Below are 27,951 nucleotides of genomic sequence, written 5' to 3' on the forward strand. Positions count from 1 at the left end.
TCTAGGGAGGAGTGTGTGTGTCCCTCCTTGTCCCCTTTGCGCCCTGCGGCCGGCTAGAACCCCCTCAGGCCCCGGTCTGTGGACTCAGGAGTGAGGCCACTTCCAGGAGGGCCTTTTAGACTAGTGAGGGGCCTCTGGAGAACTGGCAGTCGCCTGGGTTCCCAAGACTGCTTTTGAGTGAAGAGCTACTTCCGGGTTCTGCGTTAGATAAAGTACTTAGGGTCTTCTGCTGTCCATCTGCTTTGCGGTGCAAGGGGATCGTTCTTGCCAGGTTATTAAATTTATGTCATAATCTTCCACTAAAAGTTATGCAGATTCTCCAGTCTTTGCAGCTTAGTTTTCTCCCCCGCCTTTTTATTTTTCTTTTAAAGAAATACTGAAAGGAGGTGGAATGCTTTGGTGTGCTGACAGTGGGTTTTTTTTTTTAGTGTCGGGCATATGCATTTCTTCTAAGGTAGGGTCTCACATGTCGATGTTGAGGGTAGATTTTTGGATTCACGTTTTCCTAAGTGAATTGAGATAGTTTGGGCCTTGCAAGGGAGAGATACGGCAGCATTTGAAAATAATTTGGATGAGTGTTATTTGTACTTAATTTCTTTATATTAAATCCAAAGCTTAGATTTATCCCTTGGAAAAAAATAGAGTAACTGTCAAAAATGAGTACCCTGTTTGATCTTCGTGTAGTGAAGTGTGTACAAAGAAATGAGCCCCCTTTTTTTGTTTTATAACCATAACCCATAGGTGAACAATTAATAGAGTCCAGTTAATGTAGATACAATGGCAAGATTATTTTATTTGTAACAACGAGTATGGCAAAATACAGAGTAAAGTATGTTCAGGTTATTTACACTGTAATGTAATTTCCTCATATTCTACCCTTTAGTAGTGGGAAACTTTTCTTCTAAAGACTGGAAAAGAACTAGATTAAGAAATGAACTGAAAGATTTTTAACTTAAGTGGGTCATTGCAAACCAATGTAATTACCAGTTATTTATAATTTTTATATGTCACTATATACTGAAAATGCTGCCTTTTCCCATTTTAGCAGTTGCTTTGTACCAACAAGTAACTAAAGTTAAATATATGTGTTGACTTTAAGAACCGGAGAGGCCCCAGGCAGTGATTCACACCTGTGGGGTTTTTTGTTCTTAGTTTAAGGGTTACTGTGAATGTCTAAAGCAGAGCAAAATGTTGATCATTTAATTTGAAAACAGGTTTAATTCTATGCTGGATTTTATTTTTCCTGCATCGAAAGGACATTGGCCTAGGTTCTGTGGATATTGATTGATATCCATCATTAATATCTGAAACGGAAGGTTTCACACATTAGGATCACAGTTATTGGGTATCAGAGTTTACAGTGTCTTCCTTCATCAGTCATGTGATCTGACCAGTGATGTTCTGATTAATAAAACTGCATTCTAAATGCAAAGCTTGCAAGGCAGATTTTCTGGAACTGGTACCTCAAGTAAGCAAAAGAAATGAATTTATTTCCATGTTCATTTCAGATGCTTTGTGGGAAATTTCAGTGGAGATGTCAATATTTTGGCACAGATGTCCAAGAAGTGACAGTGCTGAAGGGATTTAACTCTACATGTCTGGCACAGATCTGCGGCTCCTAAGATTGCCAATAGGTGTGTTGAAAGTGGCAAATTGTTGGAAAGGAGCAGAATTCTGTTGATTAAATTGGTGCTTACTAGAGTGCAATAGACTCCTTAATTTCATATTTTACACTTTTGTTATGTGTTGAAACATAATGAAGATGATATCTTCTCTTCCCCTAAAGATTTCAGAAGCTTCTGAGGGAAGCAACCATAAAAGCAAAAAGTTATGCTGTTATGATTTAGGTATTTGTAAAAAATTTTATAAAATGCTATGAGAGTCCAGAGAATCGCCCAGCTTGTAATGTATAGGGCCTTAATCAGAGGTATAGCATAGTGGGTATTCATGTTGAGCAGTGTGAAAGAGGGATCAGAAAGGGAAGAAGAGATTATAAACAGTAATCTAGTGATGCCTAGTAATCTAGGCAAGAGAAAACAGCTGCTAATGGTAGGTTCAGAAACAGATTTTAAATACATTTACAGATGTAGAGTCAACAGGAACCTTGGCAAAATGTAAATTTGAGGAAAAGGAAAGAACCTAAGATAATTTACAGATTTTCCGCTCGATACCATAAGTGAGATTGGGAATATAGGAAGGGCAGGTTTGTTTGGAGGTGAACATAGTTCAACTTTGGACTTTTATTTATTTATTTAAGTTTATCTATTTTGAGAGAGAGTGAGCATGGGGGAGGGGCAGAGAGAGAGAATTGCAACCAGGCTACACACTGAGAGCATGGAGTCCAGTGTGAGGCTAGAACTCATGAACCCCTGAGATCATGATCTGAGCCAAAATCAAGAGTCGGAGGCTTAACTGACTTAGCCACCCAGGCACTCCCAGCTTTGAACATTTTTGAAATGAGGTGCCAGTGGAACTCATGAGTAGAAATGCTTTCAAAGATGCATTTGGAAATAGAGATCTGGATTTCAGAAGAGAAGTCGGGTTGGAAGTCCAGATTCATATTTCCAACTGCACATCAGAGGAGTGAGTCTCCCAGCAGCCGACCATATCGCACTAGCAGTAGTTCTAAAAAGTTGGGTAATAGGTGGGGCGCCTGGGTGGTTCGGTCGGTTAAGCGTCCGACTTCAGCTCAGGTCACGATCTCGCGATTTGTGAGTTCGAGCCCCGCGTCGGGCTCTGGGCTGACGGCTCAGAGCCTGGAGCCTGCTTCCGATTCTGTGTCTCCCTCTCTCTCTGCCCCTCCCCCGTCCATGCTGTCTCTCTTTGTCCCCAAAATAAATAAACGTTAAAAAAAAAATTAAAAAAAAAAAGTTGGGTAATAGTTAACATTGGTGGTCTTACTATATGCCAGATGTTTTTACATTTATTTCATTTAGTACTAAAAAAAAATTCTATGATAGGCACATTTTTTACCACTCCCCCTCCCTTTTAAAGATGTACAACCTGAAGTTCAAAAAGGTTAAAAGAATTTGCTTAAGGTTCTTCAGCTAATCAGTTAGCAAAGCTGGGTCATGCACTCAGATCTGTCAAAATCCAAAGCATAGGGAAAGCACCATGCTGTACTGCTTTCTCATAAAGGTAGCTATAAGTTTTTTGAGTCACTGCAATATGCCAGGCATTTTGCTAAATTACAAACATCTCAGCAGAATATGGTTGGGGAGAAATTTTTGATACTAACAAACGCAGGAAAGAGGTCTTCTAGAAGTTTTATTTATTCTCTCGTGTAAATATATAATCAATATTTGTACATCCTACTCAACCTGTTTTCCATAAGATTTTTAGTTTTGCTCACAAAGTTTGCCACCACCACAGTACATTTGAAAAATCATAGTCAGGTAGACAGAGTGATTGCAAGCTGGGGTTTCAGGACTTCCAGACGAAGGGCCAATTTATTTGGTTCCTTTTTAAGGGTGCAGAGTATGCCGGATCCCAAGAACAGAGAGATAAGTAAGATTTGAGTCTTGCCTTTTCAGTTCTGTTCTCTCCCAGCTGGGGAATTAGAGAGGGTATCACAAAGGAAGGAACGCTAAAGCTTATTTCAAACCCTGACCTAGAGAAAGAAGACATCAGGCTGAAAGAACATCATTAACATAAGGTAGAGGTGTTTGAAAGTCCATGGTCTATTTCTGGAATGAAATAGTAGTCCATTGTGGGCAGTTTGGGGCTTGATTGAAAGATGTGGAGGGAGGAGAAGCTTAAGGGGGATCAGATTTATTTGAATGGTACTCTGTATCCATGCCTACACATGTGGAAAGTAGTTACTCAGGTTTTTGTTTCTTCTACATTCAAGATCATTTGAAGCATGATTTATAAAGAAAGTCAGATCTCAAGGGTGTCCTGCAAGATGTCTTAAAAAGTCTTAACTCAGAGATGGCAGTGATTGAAACATAGTGTGGGAAGGAAGAACAATATATAAAGAAGAAGAAACAGGTAAAGGAAAAGAAATACAATAAAACTTTTTAAAATTATGCTTTTTCTCTTTAGAAATTTGGCGGGTGCACTGTAAAACAAATGTTCTTTGATGCCTGAGTATGGTTAGTTACAAGTTGTATTCAGAACCTGGATCCATATTTAAATTGCTAAAGATGGCCTGCTTAATCTCTGTGATCAGCAAAGGAGAAGTGATCACAAAGTGACTAAGTCTTGCCATTTTAAGCCATCAAGACAGTTTTGTCAAAATTATCCTTATCCCTCCTCTTTACTCAACTAGTCTGAATTTTAGTCCCCATTGGGGTTGTGAAAGACAGTCTTTTCTAGGATAATTTTTTCATCATAAATGTGCTTAGTTGTCCTAACTCTGCTCTCTCCTCACCCTGTACTTGGAATTCATTTTTCAGTTTATATAAATCCAAAGAGAAACTGACAGTCATCTACAGAGTCCTCATGACTTTTTTTCACAGACTAACAAAAAATGATGTTTTCCAGCTTTTTATAACCCCAAAGACTTCTTTATTTCCTTTTTTTTTTTAAACAGCTGTATTGAGGTATAATTTTTAAACAAAAAAAAACTACACGTTTAACATAACACAATTTGATGAGTTGGGACATATGCATATACCTATGATACCATCACCTAATAATCAAGGTAATACATATATCTGTCATCTCTACAAGTTTCCATGTGTCTGCCTCTGTGTGTGTGTGTGTGTGTGTGTGTGTGTGTGTGTGTGTGGTTAAAAATGTATAACATGGTATCTACCCTCTTAAGAAATTTTTAAGTGCACACCACCATGTTGTTAACTATAGGCACTATGTCCTATAGTGAGTCTCTGGAACTTACTCATCTTGTATAACTGAAACTTGAAATCCATTGAACAACTCCCCAAAGACTTTTTAAATTAAAATGATTTCCAAAGGAAGGAAACATCTTTTAACCTAAGAAATGCTGTTGCTAAAGCATATCATCCTTTCTATAGTCTCTGACAAATCTAGCTTTTTTAAAAGTAACTTATAGTTGTTTGAGTTTATTTTAAAACATCCTTAGCAAGTATATTTTAAATTGTGTTAGTATTTAAGGGAGCATCAGTTTTTTTGTGCAATTAAAGATCAACTTTAATGTTGAAGATGTTACTCATAGACTGTCATGGGCTTTAAAAATTATATCCTTTATACATATAAAAACAATAAAAGCGTATTTACTTCCTTGATAAGTAAACACAAAGATAAAAAATAAACACTAAGTTAGCTTTTGACGTTTGCTGTGGGAATGAGAATGGCATTATGTTTAGCGATATTGGTCTTTACCAGGCAAACATAAATTGGAGAGTAGACATTGTTTTTGGTTGCTTAGAAGTTTGAATAGAGGAATTACTATATTAATATCTAGAGAAAATGAGATTCGCCTGTATAATTTTTAAAGTGTGATGTGAACTATTACTTGGAGCATAGTATCTTATCCAAAGGTTTTGCTTTAATTGCTAATTTCCTTCTTTAGGACTTGGCTCAGCAAGCAAAAGAAACACTGAACAAAGGAGAGGAAACCAACAAAGATAAATTTGGAAGCACTGAATGCAGCAAAACAAGAACAATGGATCTCAAGTTCAACAGTTCCAGGAAATATATTTCTATAACTGTCCCTCCCAAAACACAGACAATGTCACCACACATCAAGTCAATAGATGACGTTGTAGTGCTTGGCATAAATCTCAGCAGATTTAACAAACTTACTCAGTTTTTCATATGTGTTGCTGGAGTTTTTGTATTTTACCTAATTTATGGATATTTACAGGTAAAAATATTTATTTACAAGATGCTAATTATTTATAACAGTTGAGGTCAATAAGAGCATTACTAATAGTTTTACCCAAGGTAGTTTTCTCCATAGGATACCAGTTTATTCACATTTTTGAGTTTTTTAAATATGGAAAAAGACTTTCTAAAAGTTAGTGTGCTCCTTTTTCCAGGGATCAAAATTTCACATTGAACATTTCAGATGGGAGAGGAACGGAGACCATCTTAAAAAATTAAAATTATGAACACAATTTGAACTATTTATTGTGTTTAACAAAATGGGGGTAATATGCACCCATGTGTTTGTAAAGAGTGATTCAAGTATTCGCTGATACTTTGGAACATAATTCTCCAATAAAATTGGATAATAACACAAAAGTCATATTCTAGCCCATGGTTGATTCTTGGAGCTCATTAGAGTGATCTTAAAAATTATTGTATTCTTTTTATTATCATATATAGATGAAATATAAAAGGAAGTATAAATAAAGAAGATGGTAGAATTGATTATTCCTTACCTTGTAAAAATGCTATGAGGAGTATTAGCGTGAAATAAAAACATGAATTAAAAATCTTAGTATTTATAATAACTAATTTCCCCACTAGAAGATGATACAAAAATTCAGATATCACAATGAAGAACAATGAAAAATAGTAAATTTTTTCACAGAAAGGTTGCAATTTCTTGTTAAGAAATATTTTATTTCTTCTTCAAAATACCATTGTTACCAAATAGTTTGGGAGCAGAGTTAGTCATTAGAAAGGAAAATGAATTAGAAGTTTGCTGTACAAATTTATATTAATCTTTTTCTGTTTGATTAATGAGCAGAGACTTAATAATCTATGCAAAACTTCTTTTAAAATTAGATAAACATCACTTTCACTTTGTGACAACTGATGTTGCTAGCATATTAAAATAGTTTAGGGGTGCCTGTGTGGCTCAGTTGGTTAAGTGTCCGATTCTTGATCTCTGCTCAGGTCATGATCTCACAGCTTATGAGATTGAGCCCTGTATCAGGCTCTGCACTGATAGTGCAGATTCTGCTTGGGATTCTCTCTCCCTCTCTCTCTCTCTCTGACCCTCCCTGGCTCATGCTCTCTCTCTCTTGCTCTCTGACTCTCAAAAATAAATGAAAAAAAGAAAAGCTTTAAAATAGTTTAGAGAAAATGGTGGGGTTTTGTAATGAAGTTATATATATATATATATATATATATATATATATATCTGAATGCTAGCATACTTAATAAAGCTATTTTCATGTTTTTTAGTTCATGTGCCAGAAAATTCCTAAATACCTTGCAGACATACTTGAACACGAAGTAAATTTGGGGAATTACACAGTATCTAGTTCAGAGTTTATGAGGGAGGGTGATTTATTGGATTAAGCTAAATAACTATTGGAATACCTCTTAATGACTTGTTAATAATGGCTTATTAACAATTAATATAAATGTTACTTCATGACACAACATTGTGTTTAGATAAGTACCCATTTACAAGGAGAAATTTCATAAAATCCATGGCCCAGATATTCCAAAAAATAACATTGGTTTGAACTGATTAAATTCCTATAGAAAAAACAGGTCTGAGATAATAAACTTCTAATGAAATATATTTATTGTATCATAAAGGAGTTCTTGACCCAGGGACCTTTCTCAATGTTTGGGGGCAATTTTTAATTTTGGCAATTTTTTTTTTTTTTTTAAAAGAGCAAAGCATAGGATAATGTTGCTTTATAGCCAGCCTTCCTCCCTTTGTTTTTCTCACTCAGTTCTTTGGAAAGGCCTCCTGGACTTCTCTAATTTTACCTTTGATGTGCCTTGTGATTTGGATGGTGTTTTGATTTTTGGTGGGTTTTTTTGTTTTGTTTGTTTTTTTGGTGGTGGTGGTGGTGAGGCTTGGTTTCTTTAAAAATGTTGTGTTTATAGGGGCGCCTGGGTGGCTCAGTTGGTTGAGCGTCCAACTGCAGCTCAGGTCATGATCTCAGGGTTTGTGAGTTCGAGCCCCGTGTCGGGCTCTGTGCTGACAGCTCAGAGCCTGGAGCCTGTTTCGGATTCTGTCTCCTTCTCTCTCTGCCCCTCCCCACTTGTGCTGTGTCTCTCTGTCTCTCAAAAATAAATAAATGTTAAAAAAAAAATTTAGGGGCACCTGGGTGGCGCAGTCGGTTAAGCGTCCAACTTCAGCCAGGTCACGATCTCGCGGTTCGTGAGTTCGAGCCCCGCATCAGGCTCTGGGCTGATGGCTGAGAGCCTGGAGCCTGTTTCCGATTCTGTGTCTCCCTCTCTCTCTGCCCCTCCCCCGTTCATGCTCTGTCTCTCTCTGTCCCAAAAATAAATAAACGTTGAAAAAAAAAATTTAAAAAAAAAAAAAAAAAAAAAAAAAAAAAAAAAAATTTAATGTTGTGTTTATAGGAATTTATTGTGAAGAAATTGGTTTGCCCAAGAACTTAACAGTATTCATGTATCTCTTGACAGGAATTAATATTTTCAATGGAGGGTTTTAAGTCCTTTGGCTGGTACCTAACTTTAGTACAGTTTGCATTTTACTCCATATTTGGCCTAATAGAACTTCAGCTTATTCAGGACAAAAGGAGAAGGTATGTAGTTTGTTTTTATTTTTTTGACAGTTAAATTCATTAGTAGTAGTTAAATTTTTTGTTTTGTGTTTTGGGAATATGGAGTATGTTATACATGCAATATACATATTTCCTATTAATAAAACATATCTAATGCCCAAGAATTTTTATCAGTATAATCAACTTACTAAAAAATACTAAATATATTTTCTTTGTACCCTGAAAAAAAGTGGTCTCTCTTACAGTGTAATGTTATCAGAAAAATGTAGTTTAGGCTCAACTTACAGTAAATGTATCTTCTTGAAACAGGAGAAAGTATCAAGTGTACATAAGTGTTTTTATAAATTTCACTGAAGTGGGTGTGATTACTGAAAGACTTACAGTGCTACTAAGAACAAAGTGATGAAATGAACTATCAATGCCACTTTTATAGTGGTCTTTGAAATGTACAGTTAATGTTTCGTGGGATATGCTCTGCTTAATATTGTTGTATTTGTAATGTCCAGGACCTGAGACTGCATGTTTAGACATCAGAGAAATTTCATAACGTGTGTTTTCATCAAAACCACAGGAGTTTGTTTAACAGTATATTTTAAACTGACCATCTAGATTTGAGAAATATCTCAAAATATTTTTAATGGTATACTGAACAATGTGCAATAAAAACCTGATTATATACAAGAGGAGGTTAGGAAATTGAATGTAACTTCTGTAAGTGTGGTTATCCTGTCATATCAGACTTTAATATGTGAACATTTCATGTATATATCGGCCAGTTTAAATGCAGTAAAGGAGCTATAATACTGACATTCGATCTTCATTGACACAAATGTTCAATCTTTCAGTAAAAATAGGATATTTTCACAGCTGCTATTTTTCTTACAAATATATTTTTGATATTTCTAAGAAGATAACTATAAAATTTTAAATATTTAAGTCTATACCACTGGTATTTCTTCATAGTCCTAATTCATAGTTCTCAACCTCTTTACTGCCAATAAATTTTTAGAGCAGTCATAGTAAAATGTTTGAATCTGAGGATAGCATTTGTATTATTTTAATGCTCTAAAACTGCCATTCTCAGTCACAGGTGATAGAATAAAAAGTAATTAAATATATCTGTCAAGACTAGTATGCAGGAAAACCTGATGATTCATTACCAATTGCAAACTGCTGGACGTCTGTTTTCAAAGTAAAAGAATCTAACACTGTCTTTCTTAAATGGAAAGTGATACCAAGATACGCCTCCCTGTCATCTACCCAAATGAGATGGGGAGTGTGCCTCCGGCCATGTTTATCCCTGCCTTTAAACCACATGACTGTAACATGTTTAAAGATAAAATCATTTCTCTTTGATTTAAACATAAATGAAGGAGTGTAGGAAAAGAATTTACAGATGAAGATAATTATGAGTTGAAATCTTTTCATTTCCATGGCACATTAAAAACATTTTTAGAAAAAGTCTTTAAAGGTATATTACAATGAAAATATGCTCAGTCACATATTTCTGAATTTATTTAAATGCCACTGTTCTCTAAATCTTGAGTCAGCCAGATTCTTTGCTTAGTTTTTTTTTTCCCCCCTTTCTTCCTATGTTTATATGAATACCTTGTACTTGAAAGAGAAAAGGATATGGAGTCAAAAAACATGTATTTGAGTCTTGGCATGGCCTCTAATTAGCTGTCCTAAGACCTCAAGGGAGTTTCTTAAGTTCTCTGACCTTTGAGGACCACTCCCTAATGTGTGGTAGAGCATATTGTAAGTTGCAATACCCTGAACCCGCTACTTGTTATTTTTCACCAAAGATTACCTTGTAACTTTGTTGTTACTTTATTTGAGTTTTTAAGGAAGATCTGTCAAATTGGTTTTGAAGGGGCTATTTAAAGTCACAATTTCCCCACCATGTCTAAAGAAGTAAGAAATTGAGATACTAAATAAAACAGACCCAGTGAGCACCCCAGAGGCAGGATGATGAATCTAATAACCTCCTGGTTTCACCAGTGAGCGAACACCCCTGGAGGAGGCTGGGGCCTTCATGAGTCTCTATGGCAAGTTGCTCTCAGAGTTGTGACCTTCTGAATATAGGTCTCCTGAGTTTCAGACTGGTTTTCTTTCGACCTGTGTTACGCTACTTTTTAATCAACATTCCTTATGATTTTTCTGACTTGAGGTTTTTTTTTTTAATTTTCTGGCCACTATTTGCAATTTATCTCTGAGGAAATTTGACCACTGTGACTTCTGTCATTACCTGGAAGAGTAGTGCTGTCCTTCCCTGGTGATGCCTCACTGAGGATTAGACCCCACAGACAGCATGTAAATCAGTGTTTGTGTTCTACACTGATGCATATGGGCATGCCACGTTATTTCCACACAGACTTTAAATGTTGACTACTCTATTAGCGGTTGAGTAGGAAAGGCCTGAAAATTGAAATGTAAATGGGAAGGATACATTTTAATTGAATTTTCCAGTAAATTATTTTGCCTTATATCTAGCCAAATAAAAACTATGGAGGAATTTTGTTGCCTTGATTTAATCCCAAAATGGAAGCTACATCTAAGTATGCAGCATAATCTAATTATGTGCATAGTACTTCACGTGTTAGTCACACCAGTGTACAGGGTTATTTTAGACTACTAAATATCCAGTCAAAGTGCACAATAATAGTGCAAAATTCTGAAGATGTCATATTAAAAATCCCCTTTAGGAAATTCAGATAGGACCCCAGGTAGTGATTTGGAATCATGAGGAGGGGAATCAGATACCTCATCTTGAAGCTAATTGTTTTAACATTTTATGGAATACAGAATTAGAGCTCACCCATATGACATTGTGGTGATAAAAATCACGTTCAGCGTTTTAAACTGCCATGTACTTTTTCTGCAGGTACTCTGCTCAGGATATTTTAGCAGAAGGGCTAGACGTATTTTTCCTAATGCTAGATGGGAACATTAGGAAACAACAATTTAGAAGTTGAAAATTAGTTAAGGTTCCTTTTACCATTATGGAGGTCAATGTTTTTTAAAACTCTTTTTTTCCAAATTTAGTCAAGATGGTTTTTATACGTAGGTAGAACTGCTGTTAAAAAACTTCTTACCGGGGCACCTGGGTGGCTCAGTCGGTTAAGCGGCCGACTTCGGCTCAGGTCATGATCTCATGGTCCGTGAGTTCGAGCCCCGCGTCGGGCTCTGTGCTGACAGCTCAGAGCCTGGAGCCCGTTTCAGATTCTGTGTCTCCCTCTCTCTCTGACCCTCCCCTGCTCATTCTCTGTCCCTCTCTGTCTCAAAAATAAATAAACGTTAAAAAAAAAAAATTAAAAAAAAAAACTTCTTACCAACGTTTCAGACCATCCAGAAGAATCTGCAGAACTCTGTGGTACACTGTGTTTCACACAGCTGAAAGTTCTCACTTGTGATCAAATAAATAAGGGTAAATTGTTGCTTTTACCAACATTCTTTTGTATGAATACAGCGTGATAACCTTTAAAATAGTGATATTTCACCAGTATTTGTAGAAATATTCATCAGAAATTAGACATTTACACATTGTAAACACATTATCTTATAATAGTGTAACTCGGGTCCCAAAATGAAGATTTTAAAAATTGTCTTTTACAGAATACCAGGAAAAACCTACATGATAATAGCTTTTCTAACTGTGGGTACTATGGGGTTATCAAATACTTCCTTGGGCTACCTGAATTATCCCACCCAAGTCATCTTCAAGTGCTGCAAATTGATTCCTGTTATGCTAGGAGGAGTTTTTATTCAAGGTATAGTAATGATATGTTTTCATACTGTTTGAAACTAAGAGGATCTGTTATGGCATCTAGCATTAGGAAAAACCTGAAACTCCAATTAATATTTTTTACTGAACATTCGAAATATCAGAACAATTCTGAGTGACATTGTATCAAAATAAGGTATTATAAAAACACTGATACTTCTGCAATATCCCCTAGTCTTTGCCGTCAGTAATTTGGACTGGGGAAAAATAAAAATAGTACTTTTTTAAATTACTTTTTCTTTTAGTCGGGAATCCATCACATTTCCAGAAATACTGCATTCATCTATTGAAGACGTAGCTCAGAAATACCTAGAAAACTCCTCTTTTCAATTCTTTCATTCTTCTGCTCTGCAGGGCTCCTCTCTCTACCTCCATCATACACGCGGACAGTTCTCACACTGAAGTAAAGGTTAACCTGAGCAGAACTGCTTTTTTACCAACTCTGCTGGCTCACTGACTTCCTAGAGCCCCAGCTAAATTACAGGCTATGTGGAAATAGGAGCGAAAGAGGAAGCAATGATAGCAAGTGGAACACATTTTTGTTGTTTCTATAACAGTCATGCAGAATATTCATGTTTTGACAATCAAGGGTTTCTATTTCACTAAAGTTCTTATACAGCCTGACTTCATTTTTTACATTAGAGGCCTTCCCACAAAAGCCCTTTGAAATGAAAGTATGGATGTCAGTTACTTCATGTATAATTTCAGGGTAACTGTTGATGCAGGAAAAAGTACTGATACCCTTCCCTATTAAAAACCACATGCATGTGTAATACGTCCTTAACAATCCTTACCAAAAAGTTACACTACATGATTTTATTATTTAGATATGGATCTACTAAAATAGGTTCATTCGCACCAATTCTGATTATGGTAGTTGCAAACTTAAACAGTTATGCAGCCTGAAAAATTGCTCTGGTTACTTTGTAAACGTATGGGCTGTAAGAAAATTCAGAATCTTCTAATATACACGAAGTAAAAAAGGCACTCATGTCCATGCACTTTAAATGTTCATATTTACTCACCGTAACAGATAAGGTAGGATCTCATATCTAACTCCTAAGGACATGTTGCTGCTCATTGGTAATTTAATTTTCCGAAGCCCTTCTGTGACTGTCTAAGGCACTGATCTAAGCATTCTTCGTATGTTTTTGACTTTGGATATAAAAAGCAGATCCTGCTATACTTAGTTAGACACATAGATCTAAAACTGTGTCAAGTGGGCGTGTGCATAATGAGGTTGGCTTACATTTATTTTACACAGGGAAGCGTTACAACATTGCAGATGTGTCTGCTGCCATATGTATGAGCCTTGGCCTGATATGGTTCACCCTAGCTGACAGCACGGTTGCACCAAATTTCAACCTGACCGGTAAGGAAATTGTTTGTGCTGCTCAGATTTTACAGGCAATTGGGTTTAGAATAAGAACTTTTATAATTTCATGAGAATTTTAAACGCTAATGTGACATCTATGATTTTCGTATCTGACATAAAGCTTTCGGACTTTCTGTATAAGATGTAGTAAAAATATTACAACCCTGCAAATGTAACAGTTCTTTTTAGTGCTCTGGTATCTTGACATGGCAAAAGGCTGTGCGGCCAGTCAAAACCTTCTGTGATCCAGTACATGATAGATGAGTTTCTTATGGCTGAATCGGAAGTATACACATTAGTTATAGGAGAATCACAGTAGTAACTTTTTATTCTTTTTTTAAAAAAAATTTAAATTGCACATTTACTTGTCATTATTTTAGCTAAAGAGGAAAAGTTATGCTATATGTTAACATAGAACTGTGTACTCTAAATATGTCTATAACCTTACAGTGCTTGAAGTTTCCACCATGAACAGTTTCCTCCTTGTGTGTCCCGTGGAATTTTGCAAATAAAATTTAGATTTTTCACAGGCAAAATAGGTATTCTGTATATTTAGAACTAAATAAGAATAAAAAATGTGTTATAATATTGTTTTTGTTCTAATGACCTTGAAGAGAAATTATTATATTATTATATACACAGTATTGTCATTCTTATTCTGTTGAGTTTTATTCATAAGCTTAGTATCATCCCATCTCCTAGCCTGACAAAAGTAGTATTTAAAATACTTACGTGTTCAGGGCAGGTCTCAGTGGCCGGAGGAGGAGTAGGTGCAGGTAAAGGTGGCAGCAGCCGAGGCCACGGACTGCATCATGGAGGTCACCTGGGGCCAGGCAGAAAGCAGCAGGAAGCCCAGTGCTGACATGCAAAGATCACTACTTTGATTGCAGTGCTCACTTTGGCATTTCGAAAGAGATGCTGAAAGATGGGCACTTACCCTCATGTACCAAAACTCCATGTTTCATAGCCGACACCTCTTTGTGGACAACATGGTACTGGACGTGGGCTCTGGCCAACGGATCCTCTGTATGTTTGCTACCAAGGCTGGAGCCCGCAAGGTCATTGGTCATTGGGATCCAGTGCTCCAGTATCTCTGATTATGTGGTGCAGATTGTCAAAACCAACAGTTTAGACCGTGTGGTGACCATCACCAAGGGGAAGGTGGAGAAAGTAGAGGTTCCAGTGAAGAAGATAGACATCATCATCAGTGAGTAGATGGACTGCCGCCCCTTCTACAAGTCGATGCTCAATATGGTGTTCCAGACAAGTGGCTGACACCTAATGACCTCATCTTCCCATACTGAGCCATGCTATATGTGACAACCATTGAAGACCGGCTGTACTAAGACTATGAAGATCCACTGGTGGGAGAACATATATGGCTTTGACATATCTTGTGTCAAAGACATGGCCATCAGAGAGCCCCTGGTGGATGTGGTGGACCCCAAGCAGCTGGTCACCAATGCCCGCCTCATGAAGGAGGTGGACATCTACACTGTCAAGGTGGAAGACCTAATCTTCACCTCCCCCTTCTGCCTGCAAGTGAAGCACGCCCTGGTGGCCTACTTCAACATCAAGTTTACTTGCTGCCCCAAGAGGACAGGCTTCTCCACCACCCTGAGTCCCTGCACACGCACTGGGAGCAGACAGTGTTCTACAAGGAGGACCACCTGACAGTGAAAACAGGCGGAGAGATCTTTGGCACCATTGGCATTCAGCCCAGGGCCAATAATAATCGAGATGTGGACTTCACCATTGACCTGGACTTCAAGGGCCAGCTGTGTGAGCTGTCCTGCTCTACTGACTACCAGATATGCTGAAGCAGCACCTGGCTTCTCCCACAGGCCCAGGGGCAACAGTGTTCTTAGGCAGTTCTTCTCTTCCCTCCCTCAGAAGGGCTTTTTTTAGGGCCTGGGCTGAGGGGCGGGGCACATCATGGCTATGTTTTTCATAATTTATGCTTTTATATGGTTGCATTTATTGCCAGTAGATCCTCAACGGGGGGGAGGAGAGTAAAAATAAAATAAAATACTGGGGCGCCTGGGTGGCACAGTCAGTTAAGCGTCCGACTTCAGCCAGGTCACGATCTCGCGGTCTGGGAGTTGGAGCCCCGCGTCGGGCTCTGGGCTGATGGCTCAGAGCCTGGAGCCTGTTTCCGATTCTGTGTCTCCCTCTCTCTCTGCCCCTCCCCCGTTCATGCTCTGTCTCTCTCTGTCCCAAAAATAAATAAACGTTGAAAAAAAAAATTTAAAAATAAATAAATAAATAAATAAATAAATAAATAAATAAATAAAATAAAATAAAATACTTACGTGTTCATAGGAACTCTGAAGAAAGGGAAAAAATTTATTCATGAGAAAAAGGTACTACATAATGAAGAAAATGATTTACATCAGCTTTGCTATTCCTAAGAATCAAAATTTTTCTTCATGGCTGTTCGTCAGCCTTCTTTATTTACTAACCTGGTTAACCAGGCTAAGTTAATGGGTTTAAATGTAACCAGCACAGCCTCTTGGAGTAACCCTTCAACAACCAAAAGATTCTGATGGAACCTCTTACAACATCTGTTTCAACTTTGCTCAGAGTACAGGTGATCATTACTTCACTGAGTTTTCCTCTGAGAAAGAAGCTTATAGTTACAGATGTGTCTGACATGGTGTAGATTTTTCAAGAACGCTTCGTGTCAGCAACTCTCAAAGGAAAATTATGTATGGAAACTGAGGTAATTGACTCTTTTACTTATTGAAAAAGCACTTTTAGAGAAGGCACAATTTGCAGTCAGAATCATGGCTTTAAATTCTGTTCAGATCACTTAAAATTATAACCCTGGCTAAAGTGCCAGACCCCTTTGTGCTCTCCCCTTAAAACAGAGATCATGATGATAGCTTGCCTCACACAGAGGTGGTGGGAGGATTGACTGAGGTGATGGAACAGTGGGTATGAATGAAAGCGCATGCGTGTGCTGAGGGTGAAAGTGACAATAAAGATGGGCTGAAGTGGTGTCAGTGGTGTCGGTGGTCCCACAACCTCTCAAGGTGACATGACCGCTGACCTTTTCCAACTCCCATGGAAATATTTTGTAAGAAAATTAGAACCTGGTCATACTTCATCATTAAGAATAACTGATGATGGGGCGCCTGGGTGGCGCAGTCGGTTAAGCGTCCGACTTCAGCCAGGTCACGATCTCGCGGTCCGTGAGTTCGAGCCCCGCGTCGGGCTCTGGGCTGATGGCTCGGAGCCTGGAGCCTGTTTCCGATGCTGTGTCTCCCTCTCTCTCTGACCCTCCCCCGTTCATGCTCTGTCTCTCTCTGTCCCAAAAATAAATAAACGTTGAAAAAAAAAAATTATAAGAATAACTGATGAGCACTTATCATGGTCTCTGATCTGTAATAATAATATTATCTAAAGGAGATTAGATTAACTGTTTAGGTAGTTATTTAAGATAGACATAAATAAAACTTTGAATGTGTAAAGTGAATATATCTGAATTTACTTATGCAGATAAATGTCTGCCTTTAAATATTCCCCTTAGAGTGTAGTTCAAGCATTTTCATGCTGTGTTGCCTTTGTTCAGAACATTTTTAGAATGTCTTTGAATAGCCTGCCGGGAGCGAGGATGTTGTATTCAAGTCTTCAACAATAGCCCGTCTTTGTTTCAAGGACAGGTTTCATATTTGAAATAAGTAAAAGAGCATTCAGGATCAAGTTTGGTGAATAAAAATGTATGATTAGGTAATAAATACCACAAAGTTAGATGATGAAAAGACAAACTGAAGAATAAGTATGAAAACTTGAAAATTCTCAAGTGCACACACATGCACATATATTTTTCTGCTCCGTGTAATTGCTTCTGCATTGTTTAAAAAAATGAAAAGGGGAAAACTCCCGTAGGTCCCAGCAGACTCGCAGACGTAACCAAGGCTGCTTTTTGTTCTTTCTGTAAAGCACATGGCTGGTGACCGGTGTCCTGAACACTTCAGGTAACCAACCGCCTGCTTCTTAGGTAGATGTGCCTATTCGCATTGGTGTGTTGATTTCCAGATTTGTACATGCCAGTTGTACTGTTACAACTAGGTAATAATATTGCTTGCATTGTGCAAAAATGAAGGACACCTGGGTGGCTCAATCGTTGAGCGTCCAACTTCAGCCTAGGTCATGATCTCACGGTTCACGAGTTCGAGCCCCACATCAGGCTCACTGCTGTTGGTGCAAAGCCCATTTCAGATCCTCTGTCCCCCTCTCTCTGCCCCTCCCCAACTTGCGCTCTCTCAAAAGTAAATATTTTTTTAAAATTATTTAAAAATGAGTTTGAAGAGAGAATTGTTTCTGTTAATTGAAACAATATGGTTGACTAGTCAACAGAATCATTGTTGAATTAGGTGTGGAGGAAACAACTGTAAAAATAGCAGGATATCATAAAAGCGTGAAGGGATTCTGCCCCCCGACTGTGTCCAAAGTTCCTGTGTTTTCCTGTATGCTTTTTAAGGAAAACAACTGGGAAATCATTAACGGTGTGTGTTATGAGTATGGTTTTCGTTAGGACACATATTCAAATAAAGACCTTGGCAACTCTGTGTATGTTTATGTGTTTTAAATGTTTTAATAATGTAGGTAATTTCTTTTATGATTTCCATCCTCATCTGATTTTTTCAATTAACTAACTACCAGTCCCGATAGAGCTCCTAAGAATTTCTTCTGTATGTGTTTAATAGAGTATTCCTTTCAAACATTTAACCTAAACAGAACTGTTATTTTATATAATAATGAAACACAGTAAGGTGACAACTTTAATGTAGTTTATTAGTGTCCATTACCTTTTTTTTTTGACGTTATCATCTATGCGCCCAATTATAGCTGGTTGTGGATGAAAATAATCCATTTTTACTGAGCAAATGTGATTTAAGATCTGCTTTGGTTTTTCAGCCAAGTTAAATCTCTGGTAAATCTTGAGTGTCATTCACATGTTTAAATAAGGAGGTTGTATTTTTCTGCACTTTCTTGAAGGTGTGATCCTTATTTCCCTGGCACTGTGTGCGGACGCCGTCATTGGGAACGTTCAAGAGAAAGCCATGAAACTGCACAATGCTTCCAACTCAGAAATGGTAAGTGCTCTGGTGTTTTTTTTCTCCACGATGGACAGGCTCAGAAATGGTGACGTGCTTCATTTTGCGAACCACTTCTGGTGTTGGAGACTGGCACGGCATTTTCCAACTGGTTTGTCATCATTATTTTCACAAAAGTAATCCATGCAAACGTTACAGGAAATGAAAAAGTAAAAATACCATTACCACTATGGAGCTTATTGTATAATATTTGATGAATATTTTCCCTATTTCTAGAGTTTTTTACATACTAAAAAATCCTTTGTTACATCACTTTTCTCCTCTCTTTGTATTTGGTATTATCTTCCATTTAGAAGCTTGTGATTTTTATATGGTTGATCCTTTCCTTCATGGCTTCTGGAAACATATTATGATTGAAAAGGGCTTTCCCATCTCTTAAGATTTAAGAATTTTACCCAGGTTGCCTATCCATTTTATGATTTCCTTTTTAATTAAAGCTTCGATCTAGCCCACACTTTAAAAGATTTTTCTTCCATATGGCTATCCACTTGCCCCAATTTCATTTATTGAAAGATCCACTTTTCAGCCTAAGTGCCTTCTTTATCATATCATAGTGTAATGTAGGATTCAGAATTATATTCTTTTGGATTTCTTTCTGCACCCAAACCATGTGATGACAGCAGCTTTGTCATACATTTACCATCTGCTAAGACTAGCCAGCAATGTTCCTTTTGTTTTTCAGAATATTACTACCATGGTTATTCTCGGGTGTTCATATCCCCAAATAAACTAGAAATCACATTGCTATTGTGATTGGTATAGCACTGAATTATAACTTAATTTAGGGAGAATGACATCTATACACTTGATTCTTTCAGTCCAAGAATAAGGTATGACTTTCCTTTTATTCAAATGTTTTTTTTTTCCAATGTCCCTTAGATTTTAATTTTTTTTCATATAAATCCATATTTCTTATTGAAGCTATTGTTAGGGGTTTCATCTTTTTGCTGTTGTTACTGCTAATAATGCTCTTTCTTTCCCTGTACCTCCTACCTGGTTGGTATTTATATATAGGAAAGTTACCATATGTATGTTTACATTAATTTTCTAACCAACCTCTTGCTAGACAGAACGTACTACGTTAAGAGTATATAGGAATGGTCTTTCCTGTTACTTTGTCAGCAGAGTGAGCATCTTAAAGGAGTCTTTAATCTCGGTCAGAAGTTTTCTTGATGATCGTCACCACTCTTCCTGGGTAAGGTCAAGATCAGAGAATTAAGGAAGTGTAAATAGTTAGAAGTACAATGGTTAAGAGCTTAGGCTCTGGGCTAAGATCACCTCAGTTTATATCTCAACTTGGCGAGCTCTCTTATTTGGGGAAAATGACTTACTGTCTCTAAGTTTTAATTTCCTCATCTGCAGGTTGAGGCGTAAGTGGAATTATTCATAGAGAGCATTGTTAACACGGTACCTGCAGCGTCACAGGTCTGTAAATTTGATGACGATGCTGCTGCTGACTGTTCTGAGAGTATACTAAACCGGGATAGAAAGATTGGTAGGAAAACTGGGAAACGAAGCAATAGATATGCCAGATACTGCTTATTTTCCTTATATTTTAATTTCTTTGCAAATTTAACGTTTGGGTGTTTTCATGTTTAATAAGTAGCTTTAAAGTTATTTTGTTTTATTTATATGTGTTTTTAGAACCCCAACAATAAAATGTGGTCTGAGTTCAGTAATTAAGCCAGGCAAAAAAATGAATATTATGTGACCATATATATGAAAGGATCAGTACTGCTGTGTTATCTTATATGTAAAAAAAAGCTGTAAACTTCGAAACAGGATCCGTCATCGTCTCCAGAAAGTTAGGCCATATTGAAATAATGATGTTACTTAAAAAATGGTTTGTTCTTCACATTTAATTAATTAAGCCATGTATTAAAAATCCTTCATTTTCTGCCTTTGGTTTGATAGCATTTTTTTCCACTATATTTTTATCTACTATAGGTTTTGTATTCGTATTCCATCGGTTTTGTGTACATTTTACTGGGATTGACATGCACTAGTGGATTAGGCCCTGCAGTAACATTTTGTTCAAAGGTAAACACTAATCATATTTTTAAAAATAAACATCTCCCATTAAATAGTTTCCTCTGTATTTCTTGTTCAAAAAGATTATTTTTATGTAATTTGATAACTCCTTTAATATAATATATGCAGATCAGAAATTATTTCAGAAATGAAATGATTTATATTTAAATTTATTTTATCCTCGCTCTACCCTATAAGTTAATTTTTAAGTGATGCATAATGTGTAAAAGTTGGGATTTTTAATTTCATCATTGTTTTTCCATTAAATCAGAACTACATAAGAATCTTTGCTTGACTGCATTGTTGAATGGCTTATTACTACTCAGGAGGTTGATTAAAATCTGTAGTTTTATTTCATTTGTAATACCTCAGGGTTTGTTTTGCATTTTCCTAACAGGCTTTTTTTTATATGTTGCAGAATCCAATTCAGACCTATGGTTATGCTTTCCTTTTTTCCCTCACTGGGTATTTTGGAATCTCCTTTGTTCTGGCTTTGATTAAAATTTTCGGTGCACTTCTTGCTGTAACAGGTATGAATGATATACTTGCTTAGATTATGAAATAAACATTTAAATTTTCTCTGACTCTCATTTTCAAAAGATACGGGCAGTGTCTACTCTGCATTAAAAAAAAAAATTGTTGCATTTCATCAATTTATTTTTTGGCTTAGGGTATTTCTTTAAAATTCTAAAGAAAATGATGGTTCCTCATAATATTTTATTTATTTGAAGGTTTAATTTTAAAATCAAATATGTATATATATATATATATATATATATATATCTAAATAGTAACTTTTAAATGCATTAAAAGAATTTTTTATTAAAAAGTGTGATGGGCTATGGGGCGCCTGGGTGGCTCAGTCAGTTAAGTGTCCAACTTCAGCTCAGGTCATGATCTCGCAGTTTGTGAGTTCAAGCCCCACATCAGGCTCTGAGCTGTCAGCACAGAGCCTGGAGCCTGCTTCAGATTCTATGTCTCCCTCTCTCTCTGCCCCTCCCCCACTCACACTCTGTCTCTCTCTCTCTCTCTCTCTCTCTCTCTCTTTCAAAAATAAAATAAACATTAAAAAAAAATTTTTTTAAAGTGTGGTAGGCCAAATACCTTCAGAGAAAAATGCTGCTTTTATATACACTTTTAATTTATAACAAAAATTCTAGTTTTGATGCACGGAAAATATGGCAGCTATATTTCAAACAAAGCTTTGGACCTTCATTCGTACCCTTTCTGGGGCATTAGCCAGATTAGCTTCTCTTGTCACTAATAATTATTATGCACCTGCTTTGTGCAGGAACTTTGCTTGACACTTTAGAGGAATGGAAGTTATATTTGTTATGCTTTGGAGGAGTCAGGAAAACAGATGAGAGGCTACAGGTGAAGCCCAGTGAAAAAGATAGATGATTCCATGTGCTAACCTCATACCATTTGCCAAGTGAATGGTCCAGATGACAAATGCACTCAGCATCTCCCATATGGAGAGAGCGCTGAAAGGAGCCCAGGATTGGATGCAGTGTGGCTGGTTTGGGATGTCAGAGAAGGTAGAACGTTGTCCCAGCTCAGATGCTTAATGGCATGTGGCCTGGAGAGTAATTCTTTCCTCTTCTCTGGCCTTCATTTCTCTCTTGGAAAGAGACTGGGTTGGACTTGAACATTTCTATCAGAGATTTGTAAGGTTTGCATCATAATGCACACACACATTAGCCATTTATAGCTGATTTTAACATTTCATACTTTTAAGGGAATAGTCTAATACTACAGAATAAATTAAGCAAATGGATTTAAATCCTAAACTTTCTCTTTATTTGCTCACATATGACTCTGCTGCTAAAGTTTGTATTGCTAATGGTAAACAGAGGGCATTTAATTGTAGGTGAGGCCATATGTATAATCTGTCAAGTTATCTCATACTACCAAGAAAGATTACAAATTCATATACTTAGCTCGGGTTCCAGTTTCGCTTAAAGATGATAACTCTTCAAAAGGGAATTGATATCAATTGATACGTATTATCTAAACCCTGTAGTTGGTATAAAAAAATATGAGATGCAGTCCTTGTCTTAAAGGTGCAGACAGGTTTATTTCTCTTCCGTGTAAAAGAAATGCGGTGGCAATAATAATAGCCAGCATGTATATAACCTTCATTATGTACCCAGAGCCATTTCACATACATTATTCATTTTCATCTCGCAATAATCCTGTAATAAAGTAGGCACTGTTGTTGTTCCATTTTACAAGGGGTAAACAGAGGCACAGAGAGGTTAAGTGGCTTGCCCGGTGGTCAACCAGCTAGTAAGTTGCAGAATCAGTATTCCAACGGAGGCAGTCTGGCTCTTGACCTATGCTCTTAACCCATATGTGATCCTGCCTCCTGAACTGCTGTGGTGGCTCCACGTTCATCGGGAAGCCGGACTCCTGTCTTCTCTGCCGGCTTGTCCTCATCCTCATTTCAGGCAGTGGGGTGGAGAGAAGATGAAGGACACACCTTTGTCTTCAGAAAATCTTCCTAGAAATCACACACCCCTAGAAACAGCACTTCTCACTTTTCACCGGCCAAAACCTAATCACATGACCACACCTGACTGTAGGAAAGGAAGGTATGCCCAGGTAAAAATAGAGCATAAAAAATAACACAGAAGGAAAAATAGATCTAGGGAGTCAGGCTCTGACACATTTCCAAAACTTTCTTCATTTGGAGTTCATTTATTCATGCATTGGACATTGAGTGCCAGGGACTGTAGTCTGGGGATACAAGGATGAGTAAGACAAGGAACTAAGTAAGACACACAGTCCAGAGAGAGGATAGCAAGTAATAATGCAAGGTGGGGAACAGGGCTACCATGGAGATATTTGCCGAGTCCTACCTCTACCTGGCTGGGACAGGGAGGAGGGCTTCATGCCTAACAGCAGACTTAAAATAATACTTGAAAGACCGGTAAAGGTTAATATAGCTATGTCAAGATTATTCATGGTCTTACCCAGACATGACCAGTAGTATTAGGATATTAGCTTACTTTATCCTTTACCTTACTACTTTCATTTGTTTATTTATTTTTAATATAATTTATTGTCAAAGTGGCTAACATAACAGTGTGTTCAGTGTGCTCTTGGTTTTGGGGGTGGATTCCCATGGTTCACCGCTTACATACAATGCCCAGTGCTCATCCCAACAGGTGCCCTCCTCAATGCCCATCACCCATCTTCCTCTCTATCCCACCCCCCATCAAACCTCAGTGTGTTCTCTGCATTTAAGAGTCTTTTATGGTTTGCCTCCCTCCCTTTCTGTAACTATTTTTTTCTCCTTCCCTTTCCCCATGGTCTTCTGTTAAGTTTCTCAAGTTCCACATATGAGTGAAAGCAGATAGCACTCCTAGGAATTTAGCTTACTACTTTTAAAGAATAATACCTGTTGTACCTAATCATACCTTCCTCGTGAAAGCCTTTCTTTCCTGCCAGACTAAGCATCTCTAAGGGATTGACATGCCCCACTAGTGTCGTGGCCTTTATCAAGTACTCATTACAGTTGTACTTTAACATTTAACTGTAGGATTTAATGTCTCTATCCTCTACCAGACTGTTAACTCCATAATCCCAGCAGCAGCTTTCTGTTTTTTGGTTTCTGTTGTTTTCTTAGCGTGTCATGTAGATCTCGGCACATAGCAGGCTTAGTTAATATTTGTTGAAATGATTTCCAAAATATTCTAAAAGATAGATATGAGTAGGCACATTCTAAAGCAACCTTTTTTTCTCCCTACAGTGACAACCGGAAGAAAAGCAATGACTATCGTACTTTCATTTATGTTCTTCTCCAAACCATTCACATTTCAGTAAGTAGTTTGTAATTCAACAAGTTTTTCTACTTGCAGGTACCTGGTTTCACATTTCCTATTTCCTTAATTTCTTTATAAAGAATCAGTTTTATCTGGAGCCATACTTTATTGACGTGTCTTCTGCTACTTCAGAAATGCATGTAATTATTTTGAAGAAATCATGTTGTACACTTAAACTGCCTAACTAGAGTTCCAGTGCTAGCATGACCCTGTTTCCAGTATAAGTGAACGTGAGTGATGTCTTGAGATGAAGGGATTCTGCCTTGCCCTAGTACAAAAGTATAAATTATATGTATGTAATACATAAATTATATAAGTTATATATATATATATATATATATATATATATATATATATATATATATGTGGTTTTTAAAGTTACTAAGTTTAGGGGCGCCTGGGTGACTTAGTTAAGTGCCCAACTTTGGTTCAGGTCATGATCTCATGGTTCATGGGTTCGAGCCCTGCCTCGGGCTCTGTGCTGACAGCTCAAAACCTGGAGCCTGCTTCGGATTCTGTGTCTCCCTCTCTCTCTGCCCCTCCCCTGCTCACGCTGTCCCTCTCTGTCTCTCAAAAATAAACATTAAAACAAAAAAATAAATAAAGTTGCTAAGTTTATTGTTCCCCTTAGAACAAAGATTTGAGGTAGAGATCTATTCTGTAAGTGTATTTAGTTTATGGCTTCTTATAAAGCATTTACTGTTTTCTTTATTGTCTGGTATACATTTAAAATTAGTATCCTTTCAATTTATGCTGCTTAGTAATTGAGAAGATTCAAACCTAGAAATTATCAATGTATAAGTTTAAAGTTAACCACAGATAAATTTCAGTTGGCGTATTTGTTTTCTGTAATTAGTTTCTCTTTGTGCATGTGCTAGGTATACATTATAGCAACCCATGTAATTCCCCTACTTTCTCAGGATGTGCCCCTTTTTACCTCTGTATGTCCTACCCAACTGGGATAACTGGGTAGATTGTTGAATTCCCAAGATGGCCACTGGCAGATTTATACATTCAGTGCTTAGACTCTTAAGACTATTGGTTAGGACATGGACTTGAATTTGCTATTATCCTCAAAATTCAAATGAACTATATTTAATATTTTGTAAAATATCTTCTCTGTACCTATACTTAACATAAATAATAGGAATTCTATCTAATCTGGTCTAAAAATACTGTTTTTTTTATTTTAGTGTCATGGTGGCCCTCCAATAACAAAATGTTTATTTTATTGAAGAATTATTGTTAACTCATCACCAAGTTCTGTGGTTAACAGTAAATCGTTACCTTGATATTAATATTTTTTCCTTCCTTCTTTTCTTAGGTATGTCTGGTCTGGTTTGTTAGTTGTCCTTGGTATATTTCTCAATGTTTACAGCAAAAATATGGATAAACTAAGACTACCAGCACTATATGATCTGATAAACAAAATAGTGGAAATGAGAAAGTCAAGGACGTTGGCACAAACCGTATAGTGAGTGATTCATCCTGTTTAAAACAGAACTTGAAGGGAGTAATCATCAAGTAATTAACTTTCCAAAGGGATTATTATAAAAACCAAAGGATCTGAAGGCATGCTACCCATTTGTGGATGGGTCACCTACGAAGTCAGCCTTTTCTTCAGGATACTTGTTTAACCGTTTGACTTCTGAAGCAATCAAGAGAGCCACATCTGGCACGCCTTAGAATCAAATGTCAGTGTGAAGGACTGACATTTCTTAGCAACCTGTTGAGAATTGCACTGGAAATGGACCATGTTGCAAAACTAATTGGATATCATTATGACATATCAAAGAAATTGATATAATAATATCAATTAATAGATTGTTTTGTTTTCATTCCATTTTGGTGGTGTTATTTAAATGATTCTCTGTTATAAGAGTGAACTGATGATTTAAAGTCTAGAAAGAATAACTTCAGTATAAATAAAAATTATTCTGTGATTTTTTTAAATAAATGTGTTATTAGAATTTTGTTATGAAGAGGGAAGTGAAGGTTGGAGTAAGTCTTTACAGAAACTTTAAAACTTAGGCTTTTCTCCGATAATTTAGTAGGAGTATTAGAGGAAACGTGCTTTAAGTTTTCTGTGAAATATAGACAGCATAATAAAAGGAGTCATCCTGCAACCTGTAAGTATGTGTTGCAGAAAAAATTGCTACTATTCATCAAAGAAGTGCTAAAAGATTTAATGATTTGGATTTTTTTAATTGAAGGGAAAATAATGCATGCCGTAAATTATAATAAAATAATAAAACCATCATAGTTTTTCTCATAAACGTGAAATTTAATTTGGCAGCTTAAAGATTAAATAGGGTAAACGTAAGAAACACAAGTAGATTTTGCCAAATTTGTACAGTATCTTGTTTGCACAGTTTTGAGTATAAACTCGTAAAGATTTTGGCTCTTATTTTGTAGCAGTTGAGTTTTGGAATTGCTTCCACTGTATTAAAAAAGTCCAATTAATCTTCATTTTCAGCATAAGTAATGCTAGTTAAAACAGCTTAGTTTCTGTGTTATTGGTGATATTTTGTGAGTATAATATACTTGGAATATTAATCTTGTTCTGAAAATTCCATTGTATTCTGATGGTAATTTTAACCTGTTATGTGCATATGTGGGTGTAACAGAGCCCGTGATAATTTAAGGGTCTAGCCATAAGGAATTCTGACTGAAAATCAGTTACATGTTAAAATACTCTGAGGGTATTTTTCCCCAAATGGTAATCATTTTTTAAGTTTTCGTATTTTAAAATGAAAGGAATCTTAATTTATATTTCATTATCCCTTCTTAAACTCTTAAGACGGTAAGGAAATTTGTGCCATTAAAAAAAATCAGTTTTCCCGAGTTCTTGATAAAAGATTATAATTTTAACTTTTCAAGGCATCCTTTTATGTACACGCTTTTCTAATTTTTTTTGTCTTTGCCTGTTAAGAATTCCTCACCCCACCCCCCAATTTTAAACAGCTGAGCACTGTTTAAAAATTGGTTTGCCAGCCTAACCCTTTTACTCCCATTTCCTTTTTTTACCTGCTATCAGATGGAAGCAAACTTCATCTCACTTATTTGTGTCCCTAGAGTACCCTTAGTGAATAGTTTGAAATACAGAATACTTTTCTATAGTAAAGGAAATCAATATTTGAATGTATACTTTGTGTCAGGTTTTCTAATAGCATTCATAAATATTATGTGATCCCAACAACCCACGTATAAGTAATATAATTAATAAAGGAATTAAAAATAATAATTACTAAAATCACTAAAATTTAAATGCTTATTAGGTGCCAGGCACTATTTTAAGTGAAATAGTCAACAGTTTATTTAATCCTCACAACAGCTCTATGAGGGCAAGTATTATCCTCATTTTACAGATGAGGAAGCTGTGACCAGAGAGATTAGGTGACATTTCTCACCTAGAAAGAACCAGAGCTAGAAAGAACCAGAGCTG

The 27,951-nt window shown here is 36.7% G+C and overlaps 1 protein-coding gene and 1 pseudogene across 5 annotated transcripts in view; both read left to right on the top strand.

The window, feature by feature from the left end:
• SLC35B3 (solute carrier family 35 member B3) overlaps positions 1-27,651 on the top strand; it is a 28,023-nt gene extending 372 nt beyond the window's left edge. The window contains exons 2-13 of one of the 5 annotated variants that reach the window (XM_043590849.1): positions 1,509-1,634; positions 3,851-3,990; positions 4,535-4,645; positions 5,495-5,788; positions 8,266-8,387; positions 11,982-12,136; positions 13,415-13,522; positions 18,530-18,627; positions 20,596-20,688; positions 21,098-21,209; positions 24,434-24,503; positions 25,831-27,651. In XM_043590849.1, coding sequence (XP_043446784.1) covers positions 5,588-5,788; positions 8,266-8,387; positions 11,982-12,136; positions 13,415-13,522; positions 18,530-18,627; positions 20,596-20,688; positions 21,098-21,209; positions 24,434-24,503; positions 25,831-25,981 — 1,110 coding nt within the window. In that variant the 5' untranslated portion in view covers positions 1,509-1,634; positions 3,851-3,990; positions 4,535-4,645; positions 5,495-5,587 and the 3' untranslated portion in view covers positions 25,982-27,651. The remainder of the gene's footprint in view (positions 1-1,508; positions 1,635-3,850; positions 3,991-4,534; positions 4,646-5,494; positions 5,789-8,265; positions 8,388-11,981; positions 12,137-13,414; positions 13,523-18,529; positions 18,628-20,595; positions 20,689-21,097; positions 21,210-24,433; positions 24,504-25,830) is intronic. The other 4 variants (XM_043590848.1, XM_043590850.1, XM_043590851.1 and 1 more) reach the window with 4 other exon arrangements.
• On the top strand, positions 13,417-15,615 carry LOC122489251 (annotated as a pseudogene).
• Positions 27,652-27,951: the final 300 nt, after the last annotated feature.

The sequence above is a fragment of the Prionailurus bengalensis genome, chromosome B2 (genome assembly GCF_016509475.1).
Source record: "Prionailurus bengalensis isolate Pbe53 chromosome B2, Fcat_Pben_1.1_paternal_pri, whole genome shotgun sequence".
NCBI lineage: Eukaryota > Metazoa > Chordata > Mammalia > Carnivora > Felidae > Prionailurus > Prionailurus bengalensis.